The sequence below is a fragment of the Amblyomma maculatum genome, chromosome 7 (assembly GCF_055883805.1).
Source record: "Amblyomma maculatum isolate TAMU_Amacu chromosome 7, ASM5588380v1, whole genome shotgun sequence".
In the NCBI taxonomy this organism is placed as follows: Eukaryota; Metazoa; Arthropoda; class Arachnida; order Ixodida; family Ixodidae; genus Amblyomma; species Amblyomma maculatum.
In genome coordinates, this window is record NC_139350.1 from 72,708,138 (window position 1) to 72,733,945 (window position 25,808).

General features: G+C 44.1%; 1 protein-coding gene across 1 annotated transcript in view; it reads left to right on the forward strand.

Annotated features, from left to right (window-relative positions):
- The window catches only part of LOC146183625 (cytochrome P450 4V2-like), a 35,703-nt gene extending 11,360 nt beyond the window's left edge, over window positions 1–24,343 (forward strand). The window contains exons 4-11 of the mRNA XM_084608731.1: window positions 624–823; window positions 4,857–4,926; window positions 8,392–8,518; window positions 10,093–10,284; window positions 12,902–13,075; window positions 17,805–17,871; window positions 22,309–22,488; window positions 23,672–24,343. Of these exons, the coding sequence (XP_084464857.1) occupies window positions 624–823; window positions 4,857–4,926; window positions 8,392–8,518; window positions 10,093–10,284; window positions 12,902–13,075; window positions 17,805–17,871; window positions 22,309–22,488; window positions 23,672–23,880 (1,219 nt within the window). The 3' untranslated portion in view covers window positions 23,881–24,343. The remainder of the gene's footprint in view (window positions 1–623; window positions 824–4,856; window positions 4,927–8,391; window positions 8,519–10,092; window positions 10,285–12,901; window positions 13,076–17,804; window positions 17,872–22,308; window positions 22,489–23,671) is intronic.
- The last annotated feature ends 1,465 nt before the right edge of the window (window positions 24,344–25,808 follow it).

Sequence of the window (25,808 nt, forward strand, 5' to 3'; positions counted from 1 at the left end):
CGTAGTGGAGGGCTCGGAAATTTCGACGCAAGCTGCCATCGCATAGCACAAGGGAGCCCTGCTTTTCCGCTCTATCAGAAAGCGGCTGCCGCGGCCATGATTTGATCCCACATCCTCGGACACAGAAGTAGAGAGCTCTAATCACTGCACCACCGCGGCAGGTGCAAAATATGCAAGGTGTCCACCTCAATTTTCTTTTTCAGTTTAGAAGCTACCTTACTTGCTACGTTGAAAAATATGGGCTATTTGTCTGCGACATTTATGAGCGCTTGTCAAGCACAATCTTTGCCAAAAGTAGCCAAGAAACTGAGTGTTTATTGACTTAGCCGTGGAGTGAAGCACTTGCGTTACCTATTAAGCTTGAAATTTGTGCAAGAACATCGTTCTTGAATTTTGAGACCTTTCCGACTTTAGCAGTACTTTTTGACGAGTTAGTTGGTACATGATCTTGATTTTTACGAATGCCGTAAGTGCTCCACTATATTCGGCGGACAAGCAAGCCCCGCCGCCTGGTTACATTTGTCAGAGACGGTATATAGCACTGTTTTCTTTTCGTAATTTTGTGGTACTGATAACCGGAGAGCGCTTCCTAATTTTTTCCCACTGCTTTCTTTTCATCTAAGTCGAGGAGAGCCCTGGAGACAGAAAAGAAAACTGTTCACCCCTGCATTCCATGCACGCGTGTTGGAGTACTACATGGACGTTTTCCATCGGAACAGTGATGGATTCATCGACCAGATAGAACGATTTATGCGGGAAAATCCTCACAAACCTTTCAGCTGTTTCCAGGGGCTCCAGAAGTGCTTCGTGGACACCATGGCCCGTAAGTTGCTGACGATGTCTTTATATAAATACGACACACGAAATTCTCCCATTTCATTCAGGGACTCTGGTCCAAGAAAGTCTACAATAAGCAATGCAAAAAAAAAGTTAATTTGCAATCAAGTGATTGCGTAAAATCAGGAAGCCTTTAGGGCGTATGTTTGAAGACATCAAGGCAGGACCGTTTGAACAAACTTCAATCGACTTTCTGAGAGCTGCAACAATAAATGAAAAACATTTATAAAGTCAACAGAGATATTGGCGGTCTTGCTAGTTGGAGCTGTTAGTTTAAAGCAGCTGCAATTGCTGCGGTTATACAGCCCGGTCGATTAGTCTACGCTGGTATTCTAGATGCTCGCTAAACAATGCTGGCTTGCACTGCTCGTCTGTGGCGTTTGGAGATAGCTATGCTCACCGGCTAAATAAGGGCTAAAATAATGGGGATTTCCACATTGCAAAGGTTTCTAATCGGCCAGCAAGCATAAACTGACTAATCATAAAAATCAACAAAATGAAATTTATGGCGCCATCATCCGTTACCTACTCTTATGTCCGAAGAGTTCACTGAATTCATCATTTGATGGTCCGTGACATCTGCAGGAGCTCTCGGAACATAGAGAGTATTTTAGAGTGATAAAAGCACAAATCAGACTGAAGAGGTTTGCAAATCTCAGTTGTTCGTCTGATTACCCAGGAAGCTCTTTCAGAGTTTCTCAAAACGCGTCCAAAGTGGCATAGCACCAGTAATCAAAACGAAGGGTGATGTCACACTTCGGTACTCTGCACTAGTTCTATTCTAACTATTTTATCTTTCTCTCTTCATCATTCGTGAAAGTGGCATCCCCCTACCACCGTCGTTTTTTTATGAAATGGAAGCGCTGAATAGTGTCAGGGCATGAGTACTGCAGAGCGGAAAAGAAATCAAGTCGTATTTACGCACACCAAGAGAGAGAGAGAGAGGGGGGGGGGGGATTACGGAAGACACTTTGTCAAGACTAGAGAAAGTGCATTAGAAAAAATGTGGCGGAAGTGACGTCAAAATTTAGGGTTAGCCAAGTCGGGCCATTAGCAACGGCGACGCTGTTGCTATGAAAACTCGGGCCACTAGCAACAGTGTTGTTAAGGGTCCTAGGTACGTGAGCGTCTCGGAGAAAAACAAATACAGAGGGTAAAAGAGGAGGAGAGACGTTGCAGCGTCCGGTCGCGGCGCGGCCGCGCCGGCTTGAAAAAAATGACGTCAGGGCTTCTCCTAAGTTCTTTCCTTCCTCCATGACGATTGCCATAGTAGTCGTCCCTCATACAGATGTGCTCAATGAAGATATGTTACCGCACGAAAGCGATGTAGAGTAAGGCATGTTTTCTTCAGTATAAGGCACGGTCCCAGTCAGTGATCTGCCCGGTTAGGTTCCATTGCTTATCGACGCACGATCTGTCGCATTACACCGGTTCAACGCCAGCCCAACCAACGGTCGCTCATCACCGTAGTGTGGGGTTTTCGGCCTCGCGACGCCGATGGAACTGATCAGCGGACGGTCGCCCGATTTGTTTTGGTCGGACCGTGATCGGAGGCCGAGCGAGAACTTGGCACCCGATGAGTTAACGGCTTGAAAGGCTGCGCTGGTCTGTAGCTGAACTGTGTTAGGAAAAGAAAAACAAGCGACTACACTTTATATGTTCCCCCTTCTCATCAGCAATACGCTGGGGGCAGTCGTAATACGCGAGTCGGCGCATTCCTGCGGGAGTTGAGAGCTCACAGACTAAATACTAAATGGTGTATGTTTACTGTGTTTACGCTGAAGCACTCACGAGACGTCATTTGGCTTAGGAGTCGGTCGCAGTCGCGCGCGCGGCTGCGGAGAAGGCGAGACGCGGACATGGCGGTAGATGGGAGGCTCTTGTTCGGTGCGGGCAATGAAGCGTATTCGAATCGCGTTGGGTTTTGCGATGCTGGGACTGAAACGGCGGTGGCGGAGCTTGCTTTCGTGCGCTGCCAGTGGCCAGACGTACTGAACATAGTTTTGAAAGAAAAAAAATTCTTTACAAGCCGAAAATAATTAAGTTTGGCTAACACGCGGAAATAACAGCATGTCAAAGCATACCGCCTTATTCAAGAGTTTTGTCTGCTTATCTAATGTCGTAAGGTATGCTCTTGCGTCAACGTGTGTTTGGGATTTCCTCTTAGTTTTGAACCGAAAGAGCGACGGGCAATAGCTCAGCAATCAGCAACACGACGCTAGCCCCTCCCCCCTTTCGCTGTGCACACGGCGGAAGAGAACGTTGGATATGCACCTTTTTATATGCGGGAGCATTTTGTTGCTAAACAAGCTAACTCTCACAACGTAATAATAATATGCTTCTGTTGTATGCCTAAATAATACAGCATGAGGCCATCGATTTCGGCCTCCTCGACAAACTCTAGACGAAGCCCGAAACAAGTGCGAGGGTCACTAAGGTGGCAGATTATAGTCAAGGCTTGTAAAATAAAATAAAAAAAAAAAACACGCGAATAAAATATTTGGGCTGAAAAAAAAAAAGTGACCAGCATCCGCGGCGTGAATGCAAGACCGCAGCCGACACAGCGAATAGCAGACATAGAGATGAGATTTCGATGTGACATCAGCGGCTAAGGGTTGCCAGACCGGAAATCTGATTTCAATATTTATAATAAAATTTCATTTTAAAACTATTTACTGCACCGAATGGGTTCAAATTTCGAGGATATATAACTTAACGTGTGTGGAGTAAAACGCAACAATCAGTTTATGCTCAAATGTTAGCTGTCATGACCCCTTTAAAGTCTAGAACTCTACCCCGAGTTCTTTAAAAACTTAAGGAGGGCCTTCACTGCTTTCCTTTGTGATGAAAGTGTCGTCCAAGTGCCCAGAATTTTAGCTTCAGTAAGGGGGCGAGAGTCCAAGCGGCGGAGTGTAGAAGTCAGGAAGGCACGCTCACGCTTAAACTGAGGGCAGTCACTAAGTATGTGTGCAATCCTTTCATCACACCCGCACTGCTCACACTATGGAGAGTCTGCCATTCCGATCAGATGGGAATAGGCGCTTGTAAACGCCACTCCTAGCCACAGGCGACACAACGTTGTAGCATCATAGCGGAGAAACCGAATGGTATCTGCAGTTGAAGTAAAAGGTAAAAGCGGTGCGAGCAGTCGTAGGTACCTTGCTACGTCGGCTCTTGTCAATGGTATCTGGACAATGCTGGTTTGTATCGTGAGCCGATCGAGCAGCATCGTCAGCCAAGTCGTTGCCAACAATTCCACTATGGCCTGGTAGCCATTGGTAGATGATTTCGTGACCCTCTTGTAATTCCTGGTGGTGCAGACGTCAAACCTCCGCTACAAGTTACTCATGGTCGCCATGGCTCAAGACCGATTGAACACATTGTAGGACAGGTTTAGAATCACAGAACACAGCCCATTTTTGAAGAGTCTGGTCAGAGATATACTTCACAGCAGCACGAAGTTCGGCAAGGTCTTCACATTACACATATCCTTAAATGTGCATTGTAAGACGCTACCTCGAACGTAAAATATCTTCGTAATACAGACGTCAAAGTACAGTACGAACGTTAAGGTCAGTGGTCAATGTTATGAGTACGAGCTCAAACCTGACCTACGTCGATCAACTGCACTTTGTTTTTTGTGCGCCGTATTTATTGTTCACTATAAGGCATTATCCAGTTTCCATTCGCCGTTCGGTGCCTGTTTATTTCTTTCTGCTATCGTTTTTTTTTTTTGTAACCATTGAAGCGCTGGGCCGCTTTGCATTTTTATAACGAGAAATTTCTGCCTCGTTCAGATTTGTATTTTGTACCTTATGTTGACATCGCGCTTAATATGTCCTTCTTGTGGCTTGGTGCCCATTACTGGGGTCTTTAAATTATTTAGAATAAAAAAGTAAATAAATGTTCAGAGTAAATAATATTTTCACACAAAGGAGGAGAATTGTTGCGGTTATTCTTATTGATCTGACTTCGAGAAGGCGAGCTATTTTTCCAGATCCTGATATTACCTCATGCAGGCGTGTGCATGGGAGTTGAGCTGAATACGCAGCAGGACGATACGAACTTCTTTGGCAGCTGCTTCAATCGGTGAGTCAAACGGGTTATCTAGACTAGTGGTCTAACTGAGCCACTTTCCGCACTTCTCACCGTGCAGTGCACTCTGTTGGCTAACCGTAACTCGCTCGCGACTGAGGATTGAGTGGCCAATTCGAGGCTGAGTTTACGAGTGCACATGGACAGTTATCACGCCAACGTAGAATGTCAAACTGAATGACTGCGTGAGGATTATTCGAAGCTCAGCGTGAATAAACCACTACGGTTCCGCAACGCGTGTATCCGCACCTGCAGTTTCTGTAAGTGCGTTCGGACGCTAAAGTTTGCTCGGCGCCTTGAATATTGAACGCTAGGTCATTCCGACGGCTTAGTGCACGGAGCTGAACATCGGGTTTATCTACGAACAGTTTTTAGTAGGCACTCTCGATTTACGGCCGCCAGTGTGTTTCCTGTCATGTTGTTACTTTAATTGACACACATGCTTACAGAAGGCCTGTTCCTCACAACCTAGAGTTTCTCATTTTTGCCTAGAGCGAAAGTAGCCGCTACTGACTCAATGCGAATTCTTGAAGAATGCGATCTCCAACATGGAAACGCAAGGAGGTATAGATCGATTCGCATCTTGTTTGTCTACTCTCTTGCCATTAACGGGGATTTGGCATCTGTATTGTAGCTTCCCAACGATGCCTTCCATTGCATGGCGGCAAATAATTTGAATAGCACCTTTCTCTCGACTTCGACAGATTTATGGCGAGGGCATATTTGGTACTGGGCTACTGGGCAAATCATTTATGGGAGGTTTTGTTTGAGTAAAGGGGTGTTGCTAAACTTCAGCCAATGTTTTCGGCCATTTGAGTGCCAAGCCAAATGCGAGTGATAAACGAGAGCAGCACCCCTTTCCCGTTAGGTATTATTGCGAAACTCTACCCTTAGCACCAGATGACAACAAAAAGAAACTACACTCTTTATCTTCGCTCAATGATATAGACTTGCTGCAGCCAGTCAGACTAGGTATTGCTTTGTGAGCAAGCGATGCTCCAAGCATTTGTTCATTCTCAGCGCCAAAGAAACGCAGTAGATTACGACATATATATGCCGCATTGGACAGAAAGGGTCAGCTTCGGCGCTTGCGGTAGATGAATAAACTAGCAAATCTGGCTAGAGCCGAACCCGCGGCCTTAAACTTCGTAGTCGAGCGCATTACATATTCATCCATCGTCGCGGGTTACGTCCACTCTGACGTAGAACCCTATGCGGTTGACTTCCGCCTTTGCAGCCGGCATTCATGACAGGAAATGTGAAAAAGCCAAAGCGCCGACCAGTGCCAGCCATTATAACGTGCGAAAGAGCTTTACTAAACCTTCCTCTCATTCCATATCTTAAAATATATTCCACAACCCAGCACGCACCCTCAGGCAGAGTATATCCCAATGTGTGCAGGAAGAATAGGACTTTCATGTGGAAGCGTTCATTCTCTTTGATCCTTTATCACAAAAACGTCGCACCTGCCTGCATATGAAAACCAATTCAATACATAACTGAGTGCTTACACCGACCGCTGTATATCGCAAGTTGTGCAAAAACGCGCAGACATTGATACAATTAGCTCTCAAACTATTTCCCACATCTCTGCCCCTACCTATCCCCCTTCGATGCGGCTATAACCACCGATGATGTATAGCCAACTGCAGATTAACAACTCGTTTTGAGGGAATCAAAGTTCCCTCAAGTGTCTACTCCTACATGGGCATTATAATTACAGAAAAGGAATAAATAGGTCATAGTGAAGAGCGTGTTAGGCGTGGAGAGAAAGATGTTAGGCAATTAGACACCATCTTCCTAGTGCTATTTACAGCTGGCTTAGAGGGTGTATTCAAAGACATGGAATGGGAGCAGTCAGGCATCAGGGTCGATGGAGAACATATCCGTAATCTGCGATTCGCTGATGACATTGCCTTGTTAGTGACTCAGAGGACCAATTGCAACTAATGATTAATGATCTAGACAGGAAAAGCAGAAAGGTAAGTCTAAAGATTAATACGCAGAAGGCTAAAATAATGTTGAACAGCCTGGGAAAGGAACAGCAGTTTACAGTAGGTAACGAAGCGCTGGAAGTGGTAGGCAAATATGTCTACTTAGGACAGGTAGTAATCGAAAGGAAATTAACTAGGCGAATACGATTCGAATGAAGAGCATTTGGAAGGTATTCACACTTTACGACTAGCAGCTTCGGTATCACTCAAGAGGAAAGTGTACAGCAGTTGCATCCTATACCAGTACTAACCTATGGGGCTGAAACATGGAATTTGACGTAAAGGGTTCTACTTAAGGTGATGACACCGCAGAGGGCTATAGAACAGAAAATGGTAGGTGTAACGTTAAGAGATAGGAAGCGTGCAGAGTAGATCAGAGGATTAACTTGAGTAAGTGACATTCTAGTGGAAATTAAGAAGCAATAGGCATGGCCAGGACATTTAGTGCGAAGAGGAGATAACCGATGGTCTCTAACAGTAACCAACTGAATTCCAAGAGAAGGAAAGTGTAGCAGTTTGCGGCAGGAAATTAGGTAGGTAGATGTGGTAAAGAAGTTCGCAGGGGTCAAGTGGATGCATCTTGCACAGGAACGGGTTAATTGGAGGAATATGGGAGAGGCCTTCGCCCTACAGTGGGTATAGTCCGGATGATGATGATGATAACTAGCGTCGATATAGTATCGATCTCTGGGGTTTCGTAATGTTTTTATTTTTATTTATTACACCCTCAAGTGCTCCATTGAAGGGGCATTACTTGAGGGAGTGGGTTACAGGGCATAATATTGCTTCGAGTGATGATTTGAATAGTAATGGGTAAGTATGGAACACGACGTCGGCAGGCAAGTCATTACAGTCTTTCGCCGTGCGCACGCAAGATGAATATAGATGCGGAGATGTACGGGCTTGCGGAGGATAGGTGGTCTTTCCGTGGTTCGTGCGGGTAGAGGTGCGGTATGCAGGGACGATAAGTGACTCGTGCGGAACATTATAATAGAATTTATGAAACAGACATAGTCTTTCGATGCTACGCCGGTTGGCTAAATTCGAGAGATGAGCATTGCAAGTTTGATGACACTTTCATGATAATAATAAACGAAGAAGATTATTCTAGCGGCACGGTTGTTTATTGCCTCTAGTGTGTTAGGAAGATTATGATTTTGATTATTGTCCCAAATAGGGCATGCATACTCTAGTTTGGGCAGTACAAATGTTACATAGGCTAGTGATTTTAACGATGGTGTTGCTAGACGTAGTGTTCGCCGAAAATACCCCAGAACTCGATCTGCTTTTTTAGAAATTTGTGTTACGTGGTATGCCCACTGACCGATCTGTCAGTTACCGTTTGGTTAGTTAGGTTCCCATTTCAACTGCGGTAAACATGTCATCAGTTTTTTTTTTTTTTTTTTTTTTTTTTTTATCTGGCTCATTTATAAGCTTTCATGTACACGACACTTGTTTCTTAAAGGTTGTCCTACTTGACTGCGGTTCGCGGATGCCGACCATGGCTGTGGACGCAGCGAATCTATGACATGACGAAGGAGGGACAAGTATTTAAAAACACAGTCCAGAAGATGCAGATGTTCAGCTACACGGTATGCAGTAATTTTGCTTTTTACCTGTTTTAGTGTGTGTGAAATCACAGGTATTTTTGAGAAAATTTTTGTCCCCGTACAGAGAATATCTGTTCTACTTCACTGACCGAAATACGTTCGCGAAAAAAAAACGTAATTTTCTGTTTTCCAGCCGAAACCTTGATTGGAAGGCAAACAATTCGATATATTTTTGCCGTCTGTTTTATTTGCTATCGCAAGCTGATTTTTTACTTGAATAGTAGGTAACTGCTAAATAGAAAGCCAAATGGTATGACAACATTGAAAGCGCTGTCCGACGATCGGCTGCGTAACAATTTCGATTAGAAAGAAGGTAACTAACGGCACCACATTGAGGTACGCTGTTGGTTGGCTCCCTGCTACAGTGCTATCTGTTATGCATTTTTCCACTTGTCTCTTTTCGTAAGGTGGACAACGGCTATTGCGTGGCCATGTTTATAGGTGCCATCGAGCATTGCCAGTGCCATAGAGTTCCTTACACTACCTAGAGGGAAAGCTGAGGGCGCTGCACTTCAGCCACCATGGGCGCGCTAAGAATCATGGGCCGGTGAGCTACTTGTTGCGGGACAGTCGGTTTTTCTCGGGTACGTGGAGTGGCGTCACTGCAATGTTTCTTTTTCGTCATCATCATCATCATCTGAAGGTGCGTACATAGACCGCGAAAGCCATAGTAGCGAAGGCGCAAAAGCAGACGTCGCTAATAAATGGTTTCTGTTTCCTGAAATGCCACTAAAAATTTCATTAAGTGATTGCACAACGATAAATATTTTCATAACATTTTTTTATTTCAAAGTTTGCCTATTAAGTGCGAAATATTGGTATTTGTGCTGCTCAAAACTAAGCGAATAGGAGAAAGAGCCATCGCTTATATTGAATAAATCTCACACTGACATGCTGTTTCTTTCTCTTTTTGCAATTTATAGTCACAATATTCAATCTTAGGACCTTATTTACGGTAGAACAACGTTTATATTTGCATTAGTTTTGGCCAAAAGTTGTAGTTCTGCACTCGGTAGCTCTCCGGCCCATGATGCTTTGAGCGCCCATGGTGGCTGAACTGGCCGTCTGGAAACTCCATGTAAACTTCCATAGACGGCAGCACAGCTTTCCCTCTAGGTAAGAGTAAGAAACTCTATGGCCAGCGCCGAGAGATATTTGTGAGGTGGAGTAAGCAAGGCTTTCACATTAAAAATGGTGTTCAATGAGGAAACTGGCGATTAACGCTATTTTATTATCGTTACAGGCAGAAAAACATGTGAAATGAAATACCAGTAAAAAAAGATATATTTGCATCAATGTTTTAACTGTGAGAAAAAAAATAAAAATAGAAAGCGCCGTATAACCGAAAATGTTTGTCAATTTACAAAACTTTTCTATCAGTTGTAAACAGAAAAAACTGTAAAATCACAGAAAAATTAAAAACAGAAAACATAGCAGAACAGAAAATTTCTGGCAGGACCGCTGCAAAAAATTTCGTTTTTTTTTTTTTTTCAACAAAACTTTTCGCAGTGTTGTTTTCCTAACATCATGCGAAATATGCCTTCTTTATACGGTAGGTACTTCGGGAGCGGAAAGAGATCCTTCTGAAGAGCCAATCTGCGAACACTAAGGATGTAGGCTGGAAAAGACCCAATGCGATGGCCGATTCATCGTCACTCTTCTTGGACTCCCTGCTGACTTACAGCATCAAGGATCCCGCTTATTCTATCGAGGAAGTCAAGAATGACATCGATTCCATTATATTCGCAGTAAGTGCACAGATGCCTCCTGCTCGTTGGCAGTAACGTCGCCGCAGAAAGCTTTCGGGCAATCTTTATCAAAACGACGACATTGAAGCAGCAGGATAGGCTGTGTACTCCAACGCCAGTTAAATATGAATTCTGCGCCTGTTTCGCTATATCATTTCTGACTGGATGTAATCAGTCTATCGACAAAAAGATTGCTTTACAATGTTGTACAATTAGGATGGGGCGTTACAATACTGCTTCTATATAGTGCATTATATGGAAAGAACGCTACTTACTAAAAGAAAAGGTAACGTCTGATCTGGAGCCAGCGATAGAGGGAGTAACTACAGCTGTACAACTTACATTGCAGATTAATGAAGACTTAGTATCAATTAAACTTTTCTTCCCTCGCCAAGATGGCTTCACATTCGCAACCTTTGTTTTTTATTCATTTTGCTTAGTACAAGGAAAGCTCCTCGGTTCTCTTGAAAACGCTTGTCTCTTTTATTCCACAATAAGGCCCAAACACTCTCTTATCCATACGTTCACTGCCGGATCATTAATATTCTATATCGTCATTCAGAGGTCGCAAGAGTGGCTGGCATATTGTACCAAATGCAACTGAATTTCTCCATTTTGGACACTGAAGTTACAGAAATTATCCACACAAATGAGTCAAATAGCTCTCTCTGCCACTGCCACTATTGTTTGTAACGGGGACGCGGTTCCCACCCAGCCGACGATTTTGTTGGCTTTTTTTGCCGCGCTCCTAGTACTACGTTGTGCTGCTGAACGAATAAAGTCGAAATTGGAAGTTGAAAGTGATAATATTTCTTGGGAAAAAGGTGTTCAGCACACTGTTTTGAAGCAACATGTTCATCATGTTTCATTTGCTGCTTTACCGAGATATTTCATCCTAAGATTTAGCTCTCGCATGCCCGAATTTAGACCTCGTAATCAGCGCTTGCGACATATCATTTGAGGATTCTGGGTTTTAAATTCTAAACAAGTCTCAGGTTGTTAGGGATTCCGTAGTGGAGAGCACTGGATCAATTTAGACCACGTAAGGTGTTTGAACTGCGTTGACATCGCACAACGCGCGGGTGCCATTGAATTTTGCCTTCGTCGAGATACTACCGTAATTTATCCGGTAGCCTTCAGATCAGCCGCCGAAAGCCAAAGACACTAGGATGAGATATTTAGAAAAGAAAAAAAAAAAGGAAAGAACAGGCTGCTCGTGCCCAACATTTAACAATTTGGTCGTCATCTCTACCGATAAAACAGAATCAAATGAACAAATGTCGATTATATGCCTCGAAACCTTAAATGTTTATACTAGGCGGGTTAGAGAGGGGGGGGGGGGGGGTAATGCATTTCGCTTTCTTTGTTCTTTGTGCCGATATCGCCGTCACTCACCCGATCAACCGGTTTGCACACTTTAGGGCAGATGCGGGCGAACTTTTTTGTTTTCTCTTACTTTTTTTTCGGGCTTAAAAACTATAACATTACGGTTCCGATACGCCGATTTTGTGGTCAAAAACTGATGCTCGCTGGTTGCAAATTTTAAAGGTCATTTAACAGGTAGTATAACTGCGCATAGATGATCATGCAGTCTCGAAAATAGATATCGAGAAGGTAACATACCGCGGCATATGTTACGGCTACCTTTACTGATCGCTTTTTGTAGTTTCTACAAAACTAGAGCTTCAAATAAATATTTTTGAGTGTGCCTATCTAGTAGAGTGATCCCGTCTCTTCAGGTAAAATTCTACTCAGTATAGCCACCTATAGCCGTAAAGTGTGCCATTTTGTATCAAAAATATAGAAGCCGGCTAATAAACCTGACATATTAAATTGTTCTCTTACTGATGCGACAATTCGCTCAATCGCTCTTCTCTGCAGCATCCTAACCCATATTTCTCAACAGTTTCCTTTTTCCACGTCCAATAACTTAATTAACAAATCCAGTCAGACTTTGCCATGACGCTGTGTCAATGACGTCGTCACCTGTCCCGCGTTATCACAAAGAAATATATTGCCAACAATCAGTGACGCCTGAGCGTTGTTAACGGGAGCTCCAAGCAGTAGCACATGTGCTCTAAACGCACACGAGCGTTGCTTTCGTCTTCTATGAAACTTGCGTCATCCTACACTCAATTTTAGTGCTATCAGTAAAGTAACGTTTATTTGCACTCAAGTAAGTCTTCGCACTCTTGAATGTTTGTCCGTCTTTGATGTAACAAAATTAACGGCCTATTGTTCTTTTTTTTTTCGGCCACGGAAGGCCGGCGATATTCCGAACGAAAAGATATACGTAGTTACCACTTAGCCTGGGTGTTTATTTTTTTGTTTTTAATTTCTAACTGCGCCCAGTGGGATTTTAATATTCGGCAACTGCAAGCCTCGCAATGAAGGCGCACCCTCATGGGTGGCAATTATGGTGTCGGATGTGAGTACCCCTCGAAGGCGTGACGCTTCAAGCAGTGGAGATGGCGGGTACAGCCTGTTTCAACCGACATATTTGCCTCTACACTCTTTGAGAAAGGCAGTCGAATGCGGTTACATTGTCAGGAGCGTAACATGTGTGTGACATGGACTTCTGCCTTATCTATTTTTCTACGCCTTCAAACTCCTGCAGGGCACCGATTCGACTGCATCTGGAGTAAGTTGGACGCTCTACATGTTGGGCCTTCACCCGTCGAAGTTGGCCAAGGTACACGAGGAACTCGACCACGCTCTCAGAGGAGATTTCGACAGCGTCATTACAGCCGATGACTTGCTTCATTTGAACTACCTTGAATGCTGTCTAAAGGTGAGATAGCACCGTGATGGGTTCCGATGCTCCTGTGAACTGATATTATAAGTGAGCACTGCGGCATGGAGATATTAAAACACTAATTATAGTGCACTCAGTCTGTCCTCTTCTATAAGCTCATAGAGTACTGCTAGGTTAGGGGGCTGGTATTCAATTACTCATCGCTCATTGTTAGTGGCAGAAAAAACGAACCCTGAAATACTTTGGTGTAGCCGCCAGATCCTGCCTTGATTTTATCACTGAAGGAAGGAAAAACGCCCTTCAGAATACTTCCAAGAACTAATCGTGCGAAGGAAAGAAATACGCAGTGACTTCTATTACGAGAAGTTCACAAGGAACTCTAGACTCAAAGTTGCGTTTGTGACCAGGTGAGCGCTTCCCTGAAATGCTTTTTTTCTTTAGCCTTACGTGAATTTACTGGGTCACCACAAGGTGTTACAAACTATGGGAGGCATCAGTCGCCAGTATAAATCTCCCTTTCTGCTACTTTCACCCACCGCCGATGGTGAGCGATTAGGGCCTTTGATTGCTAATCCCACTAACGTGGGTTCGGCCCTGGCTTTTCGGTGGTTCAGTTCAGTTCAGTCGTTCAGTCGTGTCCGACTCTTCGGGACCCTATGGACCATACCACGCCATGATTTCCGGTCTCTCACTATCTTCTTAACATCACATAACTTCATCTGCAGCCATTCGAGGATGCCATTTAACCATCGCATTCGCTGCCTACCCCTTCTCCGGCGACCCTCAACCTTTCCCAACATAAATTCTTTTTCCAGCGACTCCTCTCTTCTCATCAGATGACCAAAGTAGCTGAGCTTTAACTTTAGAATTATACCCTCCAATGAGCAGTCAGGGTTTATGGTCGACAATATCGACTGATTTGATCTTCTGGCAGTCCAAGGAACTCTCAAGAGTCTTCGCCAGCACCACAATTCAAACGCGTCAATTCTTCGGCGGTCATCCTCCTTCACAGTTCAACTATCGCACCCTACATCACAACTGGAAAGACCATAGCACGAGTTATACGGATCTTGGTTGGCCATCTAATGTCTCTGCTTTTTACTAGGCGGTCAAGGCTAGCCATGGCTCCCTTTCCCAGAAGCGGGCATCTCCTAATTTCATGACTGCAGTCTCCTTCCGGGGTAATCTTGGAGCCCAAGAAGAGAAAATCTGTCACAGCTTCCACTTCTTGTCCCTTGATGCTCCAGGACTTGATAGGGCAAGACGCCATGATTTTTGTCTTTTTAATGTTCAGTTTAAGCCCAAACTTCTCACTCTCTTCTTGTACGCGCCTCAGAAATCTCTTGAGTTCCACTTTACTTTCTGCCATTAATGTGGTATCATCAGCATATCTCAGGTTGTTGATACGTTTTCCAGCAATCTTCGCTCCAGCTGAAGACTCGTCCAGACCAGCCTTCCTCATGATGCACTCAGCATATAGATTAAATAGGCAAGGCGACAGTATGTAGCCTTGTCTCACTCCTTTCTCAATCGAAAACCAATCAGTAAGACCATGCCCAGTTCTGACTGTGGCCTCTTGCCCTTCATACAGGTTCCTGAGGAGACAGATGAGGTGAAATGGAACTGCCATCTCTTGGAGAGCTGGCCACAATCTGCTGTGATCTACGCGGTCAAACGCTTTCGCATAATCAATAAAGCAGAAGTAGATGGGTTTCTTGAACTCTCCTGCATTTTCCATTGTCCAGCGATGGTTGGCAATCTGGTCTCTAGTTCCTCTGCCCTTGCGAAACCCAGCTTGCACGTCCGGAAGATCCCGATCCACATACTGCTGCAGCCTACCTTGGAGGTTTTTCAACATCACCTTGCTAGCATGCGAAACAAGCGCGATCATGCGGTATAGTTGGACCAATCTTTGGCACTGCCTTTCTTTGGAATGGGGATGTAAACTGACCTCCTCCAATCCTGTGGCCACTGCAGGATTGTCCAAATTTGCTGACATAATGTATACAGAACTTTAACACGTCATGGTTGAGGTTTTGAAGCAACACAGCTGGAATGCCATCAATTCCGCTAGCTTTGTTCTTAGTAAGGCTGGCTAAGGCCCACTCAACTTCATTCTTCAGGATTCCCGGCTCGAGATAAGTAATCACAGCCGTCTTATGTTGGGTTTGCACGTCCGAGTCATTCTTGTGCAGTTCTTCAGTGTATTCCCGCCACCTCTTTATCTCTGAGGCTTCAGTGAGACCCTTGCCTCAATTGTCCTTTGTCACGCCCATGTTAGCACAGAAGCTTCCTTTGATATATTTGGTTGTCTTATACAGAGCTCTTGTGCTCCTCAATTGGCTGTTGTCCTGCTTGGCACTGTATGTTCAGGAAGGCATTCTTATCTCTCCTTGTTATTTTCTGAAAATCCGCATTGAGAACCTTGTATCTTTCTCTTTTCCCCATAACTTTTGCCATCCTCCTTTCCTCAGCTATTTGCAAAGCCTCTTCAGATAGGAAAAGCAAAGCTCCTGTGTGTTGTGCGGCGTCAGTGGACGTTAGAGAACCCGAGTGATTGAAATTTTTGAGCCCTCGACTACGGCGTCGCTCTCTGCCTGACCTGCTTTGAGATGTTAAACCCTACAAACCAAATCTTTCTGCTGCTTTTAGTGCTGCTTTTGTGAAACAACGTTTCCCAGGTGCGCAATATAATGAAAATAATATCGGCTATATTGAGATAGCAGACTTTAGTGGTCCCATTATTCAACTTGGTGCAGTGGCTCAATAACCTTGGTGATCGACTGTTATCCCAAAGGGGTCGTCTTCGGTCATGGCCATGGCAGCGGTTGTTTGATCGAGGACAAATAACAAAACGCCCCTGTGCTACATGATATGTCAGTGCCGGTTAAAAACTCTCAGCTGGTCTGTATTAATCCGGAGTCTTCCATCGCGCGTCGTCCCTCGCAGCCTGAATCACTAAAGGACTTTAAAACTCTAAAATCCACAAAATCCAGTTATGTAACTTTATGCCCTAACAGTGCATACATAAGCCAGAAAATCCCTAAGGAGCAGCTGCAGGCAACTATTTGTTCACCGCTAACAACTATTTCGACTGGCAAGCACCTGGAAAGCAGCACGCCGGTGATTCATGCGAAGCGTATATACCTATAAAGCGTAGGTCTCGGCGCATCAAACTCAGACACCTTGCGTAACGCCGTATTGAGAAGCAGCTTCAAAAATATGCTAGCCAAGCACCGACTCTTGAGAGCATTCGCTTTCTCTCCTAACGGTCAGGCCACAATGCCTTTAAACGATATCGGGAATTTTCACGCCATGAATGGTGGTTAAAAGTATGGTCAAGTTATCTGTTGACAAATACTTCAACATATCTCCCTTTTATCGTCTGGTAAAGCTATCATGAAAAGGGAGTCATGAAAAGTGCGAAACAAAATATAATCTGAAATTGCTTAAATGGTTCAGAGGCTTTTCAAGCAAGAGAATTATAGCTGGTGTGAGTCTTTAGCCAAAATCGAACACGAATTTAGTATAGCAAGTTTGGAAAGAATGCACTTGTCATGACCAACGAAATGCTGTAGCACGTACCTAGTAGGTTAGGCAATGCGAGAACGTCCTTTTCATGGCCAACTTCTCAGCTAAGACTGGCTTCTAGATGCCCCCCCATCTTCGGCAATGAATATAATCTGCCGTCAACAATATTCATTGAGGCGCACGCCTGAGTCCCTCTGGGACGTAAAACCCCACAAACTAACCAACTAATCAACATTCACTAAGCTTATAGACATGGTATGGTATGGTATGGTATGGTATGGTATGGTATGGTATGGTATGGTATGGTATGGTATGGTATGGTATGGTATGGTATGGTATGGTATGGTATGGTATGGTATGGTATGGTATGGTATGGTATGGTATGGTATGGTAAACTATGTTCGATTTAACGGCAAGGACTTAGTAACACCATAAGGAGGTTGTAAGAAAACATCTGCCTCAGGGAAAAATACCGACATATGAGTTAACACTGAGTGCTAACTTACAACTGAGTGAGCTTATTCCGTAGTGGAGGGCTTTGGAATTATTTTTGATGAACGCTGACAATGCCCAGTACACATTCGCGTTCAGTTCGCCTCCATCGAAGCGTGGCCGCCGCGGTCGGAATCATCCTGCGTCGTCGGGCTCTTGCTTTTAGCACGGTAAACGAATAACCAGACAACAAATACGATTAGTAGAGTAGAAAAAAATCAGTTCGAACACTGTAAATTTCGCTGATGTTGATTTAACGCATACATTATTCCTTATATACATTTTCTTCAGGCATATTCAGAAGGAACATGCGGCAATTATGGTTACCAAGGGGTTTTGTTTTTTTGTGGGGATTGGTTGATTGGTTGATTGACTGATGCGATAAGCAGGAATGAAAACACTTTGATCTCACTAAGTGACGGGTCATTCGAGATTTTCTACTTTTTCTCGTCATAGGAACGCTGTACATATCTGAGCACCTAAAACCGTTGATGCTCTATTAATAATTTTAAAATTTCTGAGCTGGTTGGTTACTGCAAGTAGGCGTAGAGATAAACCGCAATATCAAAGTACTTGTAGACAGTTCGCCGACAGTATATATGTGCGTACGTTACATTGACTAAGGTCAGACCGTGGATTTGGTCTAAAAATCTTTTCATTAAGATGCAGAACACAATTCTTACTTAGGGTGTTGGAATTGTCATGTCTCATTCCTCTCTGCGCATTTTTGTTTCATTTTCAGGAGTCGCTACGCCTGTATCCACCATTTCCTCTGTTTGGAAGAAAACTAGAACACAGCATGACCATAGGTAGGATGACTGTTATACTTTGCGATGCTACTCGCGCAGCTATTTTGGAGGATCGTTTTCTTCGTGCTTCTTGCCTCAAGTTCCGCAACAACGCCTTTTTTCGATTGGAAAAATAACGTAACTTCTCAGCAGTAATATCACGTAATGACGTGTAACGTCATCACGAAATGTGGCGTCAGCTGCACCGAGCCTCCTGCGCGTATCGTCCGTTTTGTTTCGGCGTCGTAGTGGAAAAAGTGCTCGATTTCCTCACGCTGCGCGGCTTTAGAAAATGAGTTTTTCCTCGTTTCAAAAGCTGGTATGGCATCTTCGTATTAAAAGCTTCGAACTTCCCATCAGGACTAACCACCCAACTACGATAGCTAAAGTTATTAGTAGTTCTTAGCTATTTGGCTGCATAATCAGGAGGTGTTTTTTGTTTTTTTTTCAGAAAATTGTGCCCGCCATGCCTGAGAGTTTATTCCTGCAAACATGGTTTTTTTTTTTTTTTTTTTTTTTTTTTACAGTTGGAAAACTCACTATTTTCGAGAACTTTTTAAAGTGTTAGCTGAAACACCCGGTATATTGCCGTTTATGGTGTATTGGCGTGTTTCAGTTGATTGAAAACTAGTTCTTACAAACGCTGCGAAAGAGATCTCGGTAATTTTTGTGCAGGTGGCTTTTTTTAAATTCCGAGAGCACTGCAAAATCTGGAGTGGAGAAATGCGAAAGTGTGAGCGTTGCTGCTGCACACGCTACATCTCGCGCCCCTTATCGAACACAGCCAGCGTTCCGTATTGAACGCATCAATGTTCACCGGAGTTCTATCATTGGTTTACAGGAAAGGAAAGGCGCAGTATCTGTCACTGGCGGAATCCCGCTACTATCATCCTTACGGCAGACAAGGAGAATTATAATCTGCGTTTCACGATACCGGGCGTGGCGCAGTTGGCAAAAGCGGTCGGCTGGTGATCTGAGGGACGGAGGCTCGATTTCCGGTGGAGACAAGATTTTCGTTTTTCTGATGACATCATCAGGATGATTGACAAGTGGTATCCCGCGCAATCTCGCGAGAAAGTGGGAGACTTCTCGCGGACGCACGGTTGGACACACTGGCGAGTGATGAGCAATAAAAGGCTTTCGCCTTAAAGGGCAGGGATCACATGCGGCGAAGGTACAATTATATACAGTACTAGAAACTATAGTAACACTGTATACTACATAGGATAACTAATAAAACTACATTGTGAAATTGGAGGCATTCAAAGCTGCAGGTAAGTCCAATTTCTAGAACGTCTGGAGCGGCATTCTTTATTGAAATATCGAAAGGGCAGTACACGGTTTTGACAGCAGTCTAAGTCGACTTTCCCTCAATGCCAGTTTTTAAAATGCCATTTTTGCGAATATTATCATCACATGGATAACAACGCCCTTTACATCGTAAAGAACGTCATCAGCCGCTCCATTCTCCCAATGTTTAGCGCGGGAAAGCTAAGTTGAAGAGCTTACGCGATAGCTTAAGGACCCGTGCAGCAGGTGAACCCGGCGTCGTCGACACTACCAGCAGATGCGTTGTTCGAGACCGAATAATCGTACAAACCTTAAAATACAGTCAGAAATATTCACGGATTGGTCGAAATTAAACCATAATCGATGAGCAGAGTATGTATAAGTAAATTGATGTTAATTATAGACAGCATTGGGAGTGCAACGTCAGCCATTTTGTTGCGCGACGAACAAGCTACACAGCGGCCACAAAGTACTCGCTTGTTGACCAGCGTTAGAAGGGGACCTAGTGAATATGCTGCGGCCTATCAACTAGCGGCATGTGTCCCACCGTAGTGGCGCAGTGGTTACGGCGCTCGACTACTGATCCCAAGGAAGCGGGATCGAATCTCGGCCTGGGCGGCAGCTTTTCGATGGAGGTGATAAGCGAGGCGTCCGTGTTCAGTGCGATGTCAGTGCACGTTAAAGAACCCCAGGTGGTCGAAAGTTCCGGAGTCCTTCACTACGGCGTCTCTCATAGCCTGAGTTGCTTAGGGACGTTAAACCCCACAACCAAATAAGGACAAAGGGCGCTGCTCCGTGTGTTCTTCACATCCCGGCGTGTATTTCGCAATCCTTTCGATTAACAATGCATGCCTGACTATGTAGAACGAAGCTCTTGAACGTGCACTCGTGAACGGAGCTGTGGGGATATTTTTGATTTCCGATTCGCCACACATCGACTTGCATAAAAGTAAGCATTAACCACCAAGTGTTTGATCTGAATATGTGCTTTTGTTTTTTCCCCCTGTTCTTGATCGTGACAGCTTGTTTTAGTGACAGTTTTCTCGAGAACGGAAGTGTCTATTCAATACAGACCTATTTGCCTTTTCTAGACCATCAAGTACTTCAGTATTGTCGGTGCAACGTCGAATTTTTGCAAGGTATATTTTTATTTCCTGACAATACAATATGAATATAATTAGGCATTACTCTATCTAACAAGATTCACATCTTCGTCTTGAGAGCACATTATTAATTTGCGAATTTGAAGGCTGCCAAATGCAAAGAAAGCCCAACTGTCAACGTTTCAGAATCGGCATTGTGATTAGCGGTATCGAATATTAAAAAATGCGGGGATGGTCAAGCCCTGCTTCTAGGGTTGAACGCAATAACCTCAATGCGCATCTTCGTCGTCTTTGCTACTAGTCATTCGCTACCATCATCACGGAACTGCGTGATTCCGTTCTCTCAACGGTAGGGTCCTCTGAGCAGCGTCACCTGCCGGCAGAGAGCGGAAATATTACAAAAATGAATAACAGCGAATATAAAGGCTGCTGTACTCGTTGCCTCAGTGGCACAATGGATTAGCGCTGCGAGAACTTAGCTAATATAACATATGTTCGAATCCCGTATATGCTGTTTTCTCTGTTTTTTTTTTTAATTGTAACATTAAAATAAGCAACGAATATCTTTCCTGGAGGGGTGTTCCCCTTTAGGTTGCATCATGTGATCTTTTTAATTCTTAATTGCGACAAAACCAGCCGTGAACAGAGCCACGAGGTGACAGCATGGCAACGGTAACACTATTAATTATTTCCGATCTAATCACTTCCTGCCTTTAGTGAGTGTATGTTACCTTTAGGTAGCGTTCAGAGACACCTCTCGGTAACAATCGCCGTTTAACCCGCTGAGAGGCAACCAGTGAGGAGAACAAAGTTGCGGGACCCTACCGTTGAGGAGACGGTATTACGTCACGGAACTGACTCCGATAAAATCCTGTTTTGGTCAGTGTATTCATTTCAATTTGTATACGCACCTTTATATCGATTGGGACATCGGTTCGTGCGCAATTGATAAGCCCTGGTTACCATACTCTGAATTACATTTCACAAAAATTCACAGAAGCCAGGACACGTCAGATTTACGGAACTGCATGGGCAAAAGCGGATTACTCGCATACTCAAATAGCTCACTCAACTCGCCGTGTTGATCAGGGGCACTGCAGTCAATCCTACACGCCTGCAAAATCTGTTGCGATAAATTAAAAACTTAGAAGAAGTAATCTTAGCGGCTTTAATTAGCACATGAATTGGCAAAAGCTGTTAGAGCCTTGGTTCAGCCTTATAGCCCCGCATTCTGTCATGGAAGCAACCTCAGTTCGTGCATTCTTGCGACCACATTATAACCTACTCCTCGCTCGGTGGTCAACCGTGAGGTTCTTCTTGTGACAGCCATCTCTCCGCCCAGTTCACTAGGCCCACCCTCGCCCTCTCATTCTCTGTTTGCAAGCGCAATTTCCCTCTCTTTTATCTCCCTTAAATTTAGAGTGCAATTTAGTTCTGTTCCTTCATGCCATCTGCCAGCCGTGGCAGAAATTTAATAACATTTAATTTATTCTCTAGTGAAATATTCCATGTGAGCCGATGATATGGAGTTATTGAAGTATGGATCTGTGGAAATCTGTGGAAATCCGTATCGTCTTGATGCCTCCTCCATATGATTTCAGTATCCTGTCAGTAACATACCATATGATTTTCTTATGCCATACGGAATTCGTATGCTTTCAATGATTATTCTATATCCACTCCGTATTTCTCGTATGGTGTCTATATGATCTATAGCCAGAACATGTGGGACCATGGGACTCGTCATGTGAGCGTGTCAGTAGGGTTTCAATTTAGTTTATTTTAAATCAGTACAATTCATTGTCCCCTGCTCCCTATGGCAGGTGACAATTGAATTAATTCGCTAAAATTAGGACCTCACAGTTCACAGTATCAATTCTAAGGTAAAATGTAGGATATGTGGCTAAACGTATCCCATATAAGACCTTTCAATGTGCATTTGAGGCTTTAGGTGCATGTAAGGCCACTTGATGGCGTCGCTCATTTTCTTCATTCATTTTCTTTTCAGTATAAGGGCACATTTCCAAAGGCATTCACTCACATCCCCGCATCCGCTCTGCTGCAGATGGACACAACCTTCCCGAAGGCGTAACGTGCTTCGTGAACCTCTACAGCCTACACAGGGATCCCAGGCACTTCCACGAGCCGAACATGTTTCTCCCTGAGCGCTTCCTCAGCGACGAGTTCACTGAAAGGCACCCTTACTCCTACGTCCCTTTCTCAGCTGGACCCAAAAACTGCTTAGGTAAGACTGCACGTTGAACAAGCTAGGGACTAAAAAAAGAAAAAAAAAAATCTTGATTTTCCGAACCACTTCCTCTTCGCCTAGTTAAGTACATAATTAATATAAGAATTTGCTCCTCCCAACATAGCTCCAAGTATTTATCGGGAATAAAACAAGGAAAGTATTCCATAATTTTAAGTAACTGACTATATCAAATGCGAAGACTGAATTACGAATTGAGACGCCTTTTTGCCATTGGCGCTTAATTTCCATCTCTTTTTAATCGTCTTGAGAGCTGGAAAGAAATGACGCACATGGGGATGTGTAAAAAAAAAAAAAAAAAAAAAAAAAAAAAAAAAAAAAAAAAAAAAAACACGTAGATGAAGTAGATCTTCGATCTTCATGGGCGAGACAAAAGTACTAGGTATTTTTTAATGTATCTTCAGAGAAGTTGCCAAAGTAGTAGCACTTGCTGCTTCTCATGCGATCAGGACACTCATTATCATCCAAACTAGGACAGCGATGGCGCAAATTGAAGTCTCGCAGGTCATCCTTGCGGCCGACGAGTCTTGGTGACAGCAGCGTCATCGCACCGCAGCTATGCTACCTTTCTTCGCAGTCATTGCAGCCCTGCATAGTTATTCGTACATATTTATTGCCTCAAGTATCGCCTCCAAATTTCTCTATCACACCGGCCGTAACTTAAGCTTCTGGACTTTTACATCTCCTGTAACTCAAAAGTGGAAACACGGGGAACCATCTCAGCAGGTTCTCTCTCCACCCAAACAATTAAAGACTCATGACTGCAGAGGAATAATTGTTGTGAGAACAAAGTGCATACCTGTGATTTCAACTGTGTTTTTTTTTTTTCTGCAAAGCTTTAGGGCAAGTTAAAAAAAAAAAATGCGAAATTAAGGGCATTGTGTTTTAGCTCTTCTCTAACTACCTTTAGGCGTTGACGCAATAAACAGCGTTATAAAAAAAAAACTAAAGAAGAAATGGCTAACTGCGTTTCATGTTTATATTATTCTTTCTGGGATCAAAAGGTTCGAGAAGGCTAGAAACATTCAACCATTTTTTTGTCGCTAAGAGCCCAGTGATATTATACACGCAGGTATATTCATTTTCATTTTTGTGTCATCATAAACATCGTGTATTGCAGCGTATGCAGTGTGGACTCTATCACTGTCGCTTTCCCTCGCAGGTCAGCGCTTCTTCGTGCTGGAAGCAAAGTTGATACTGGCCAAAGTCTTGTCTAAGTTCAGCGTCAAATCAACAAAACCCGTGGAAGAACTGAAGATTACGTATGAAGTCGTACTAAAAGCCCGGGGTGGCCTGCGTGTCTGGTTTCAGAAACGAAATATGGCTAACAGTACACAATCGACCACCGCCATCATTCTTCGTCAAAGCTAACGAAGGTTTAGGCAATAAATCTAAAGAAAAGCAAGCTACAGAACCCCTTCTGCGGATTGTGCGAAGTTTCATTTGGCCGGCTGGATGTAACAGTTGATAGCTTGTAGGGGAAGCTTTTGGGAACCCCTACCTCGCATGGCCACTTTCTTCTCAGAGTCGACTCGAGAGCCTTCAAGGTTTTGAAATTTGGCGAAACAAATGTTAGCGGCCCTCTTTTTTATTACTGCGCAATTCCTACCCCTGGGCGGCGGCCGTCCGCCCCTTGGACCCTGAGTGGTTCGTCGACCCGTCCACTGCTTTGGCGCACGTGCGTGGATTTCGACGCGCGCATGCAACCTCGGACCTTGCTCGCATCGCATGCGGTGAGAGAGTGCGATCCGGGGAACGACAGGAGTGCGAAGCGCGTGAGAACGGAGTGCGCGGTGTGGGTCGTCATTGAACTGTGTGAACGTGCGTGTGCGAAACAGAGTGTAATTGTAAATCCAGTTGTTAATTTTCAATACACCTATTGTACTTTACCGTATTTTATTTGTGTGTCCAGTCTTTTCTTTCACATCTCTTTTTTTGTGTTCTAATGCTAACACAAACTAGCAGCGCTTAAACCAAGTTTGACTAACGATAACTCGATATATCGTCTTGGTTTTGCAATACCCCGTGTTCCAACGATGTAATCAAGCCGCAATGGAACACTCGATCAAACCCCTATAGCTGGACTAGGAAGCAGAAGAATAAACACCCTTGGTTCCGGTCTTGTCTCAGTACGGCACAATGTACCCCAAACACGTGACCTCGTGACCGGATCCATCTATATTGAGTTTCAAATGTTATTACTCATATCCAAATGGTCAGTTAGTCACGTGGTCGTGTGTCAGCTTACCAGAACAGCACTATCTTGGCGAGGTTTGTCACTATATAGGCGAAGTCTTAGTTTGACCTTGGCTTAGCTTCAAGGTCACACGGACGAAACAAAGGGGCCCACCGGTTTCTGCCTAGAGGAATAGTGGTACCGCTCTAAAATGCCAAGTTGCTACTTTATATGTGGCAATATCTACAGGGCCAGTTGTCAGGCTTTGGCTGATGCTGTAGCAATTACTATGCCCTCAATAAAAAAGTAACATAACACTGGTGCGCTTGTGTTAGTGCCGTCTTAAGTATGAAAAAACGTTTGCTTGCATGTTTCACAAAAAGGCGAAAACGGCAATCCTCTATTTCTTTTTATTTTTTTAATGTCGCTTGTTTATTATTCGTGCTTTCTTAAGCATGCTGCCGTTGCGCAGCAGTCAGCGAACTCTGAACCCTGTTTGTAAGCATTTCTGGTTTAGAAGCGTTTGCATTATACGCAGTTTTTATTTGTGAAATAAATCACAGTTGTTCTGCCGAGATTTTTTCACGCAGCGCAGAGTTGTCAGCGCACTGCTCTCAAGAGGGTGCGCCACCAGTCGAACGCTCTCGAAATAACGATGGCTCCGCCTGCCACGTTAATTGAATCTATTAAAAAAAAAAACCTCCGGAGAGAGCGTGGCATCACACGGCCATCCCTCGCTTGCCTAGCTTTTTTGACGTCGGTCCCTCTCCCAACACTTTTTTTCTTTTCTTATTTTGTTGTTTTATTTTTTTTTTTTTTGCTATCCAGGTCTATCTGTTATATTTTGTGGTCGGTATGCATCAGGGCAGCGCGTGTCCGCGGCCCACGGCGTGGTCTTCGGCAATGTCGAGCAAAGTGTTTTTCTCTTTGTTGCGCTTATCCCAGCCTGCACCCGCGCAGAGATGATCGGTATCGCCGCACGCTATCACGTAGTTTGATCACGAGGAGGGAAGAATCGCTCCGTTTCACTTTTTATAACTACACATCAAAGCTATTTTCGAAAGCACCCTCCTTAGTTCTTTTTTCCTCCATTACTAGATGCGTGCCTCCTAGCATTATGTAG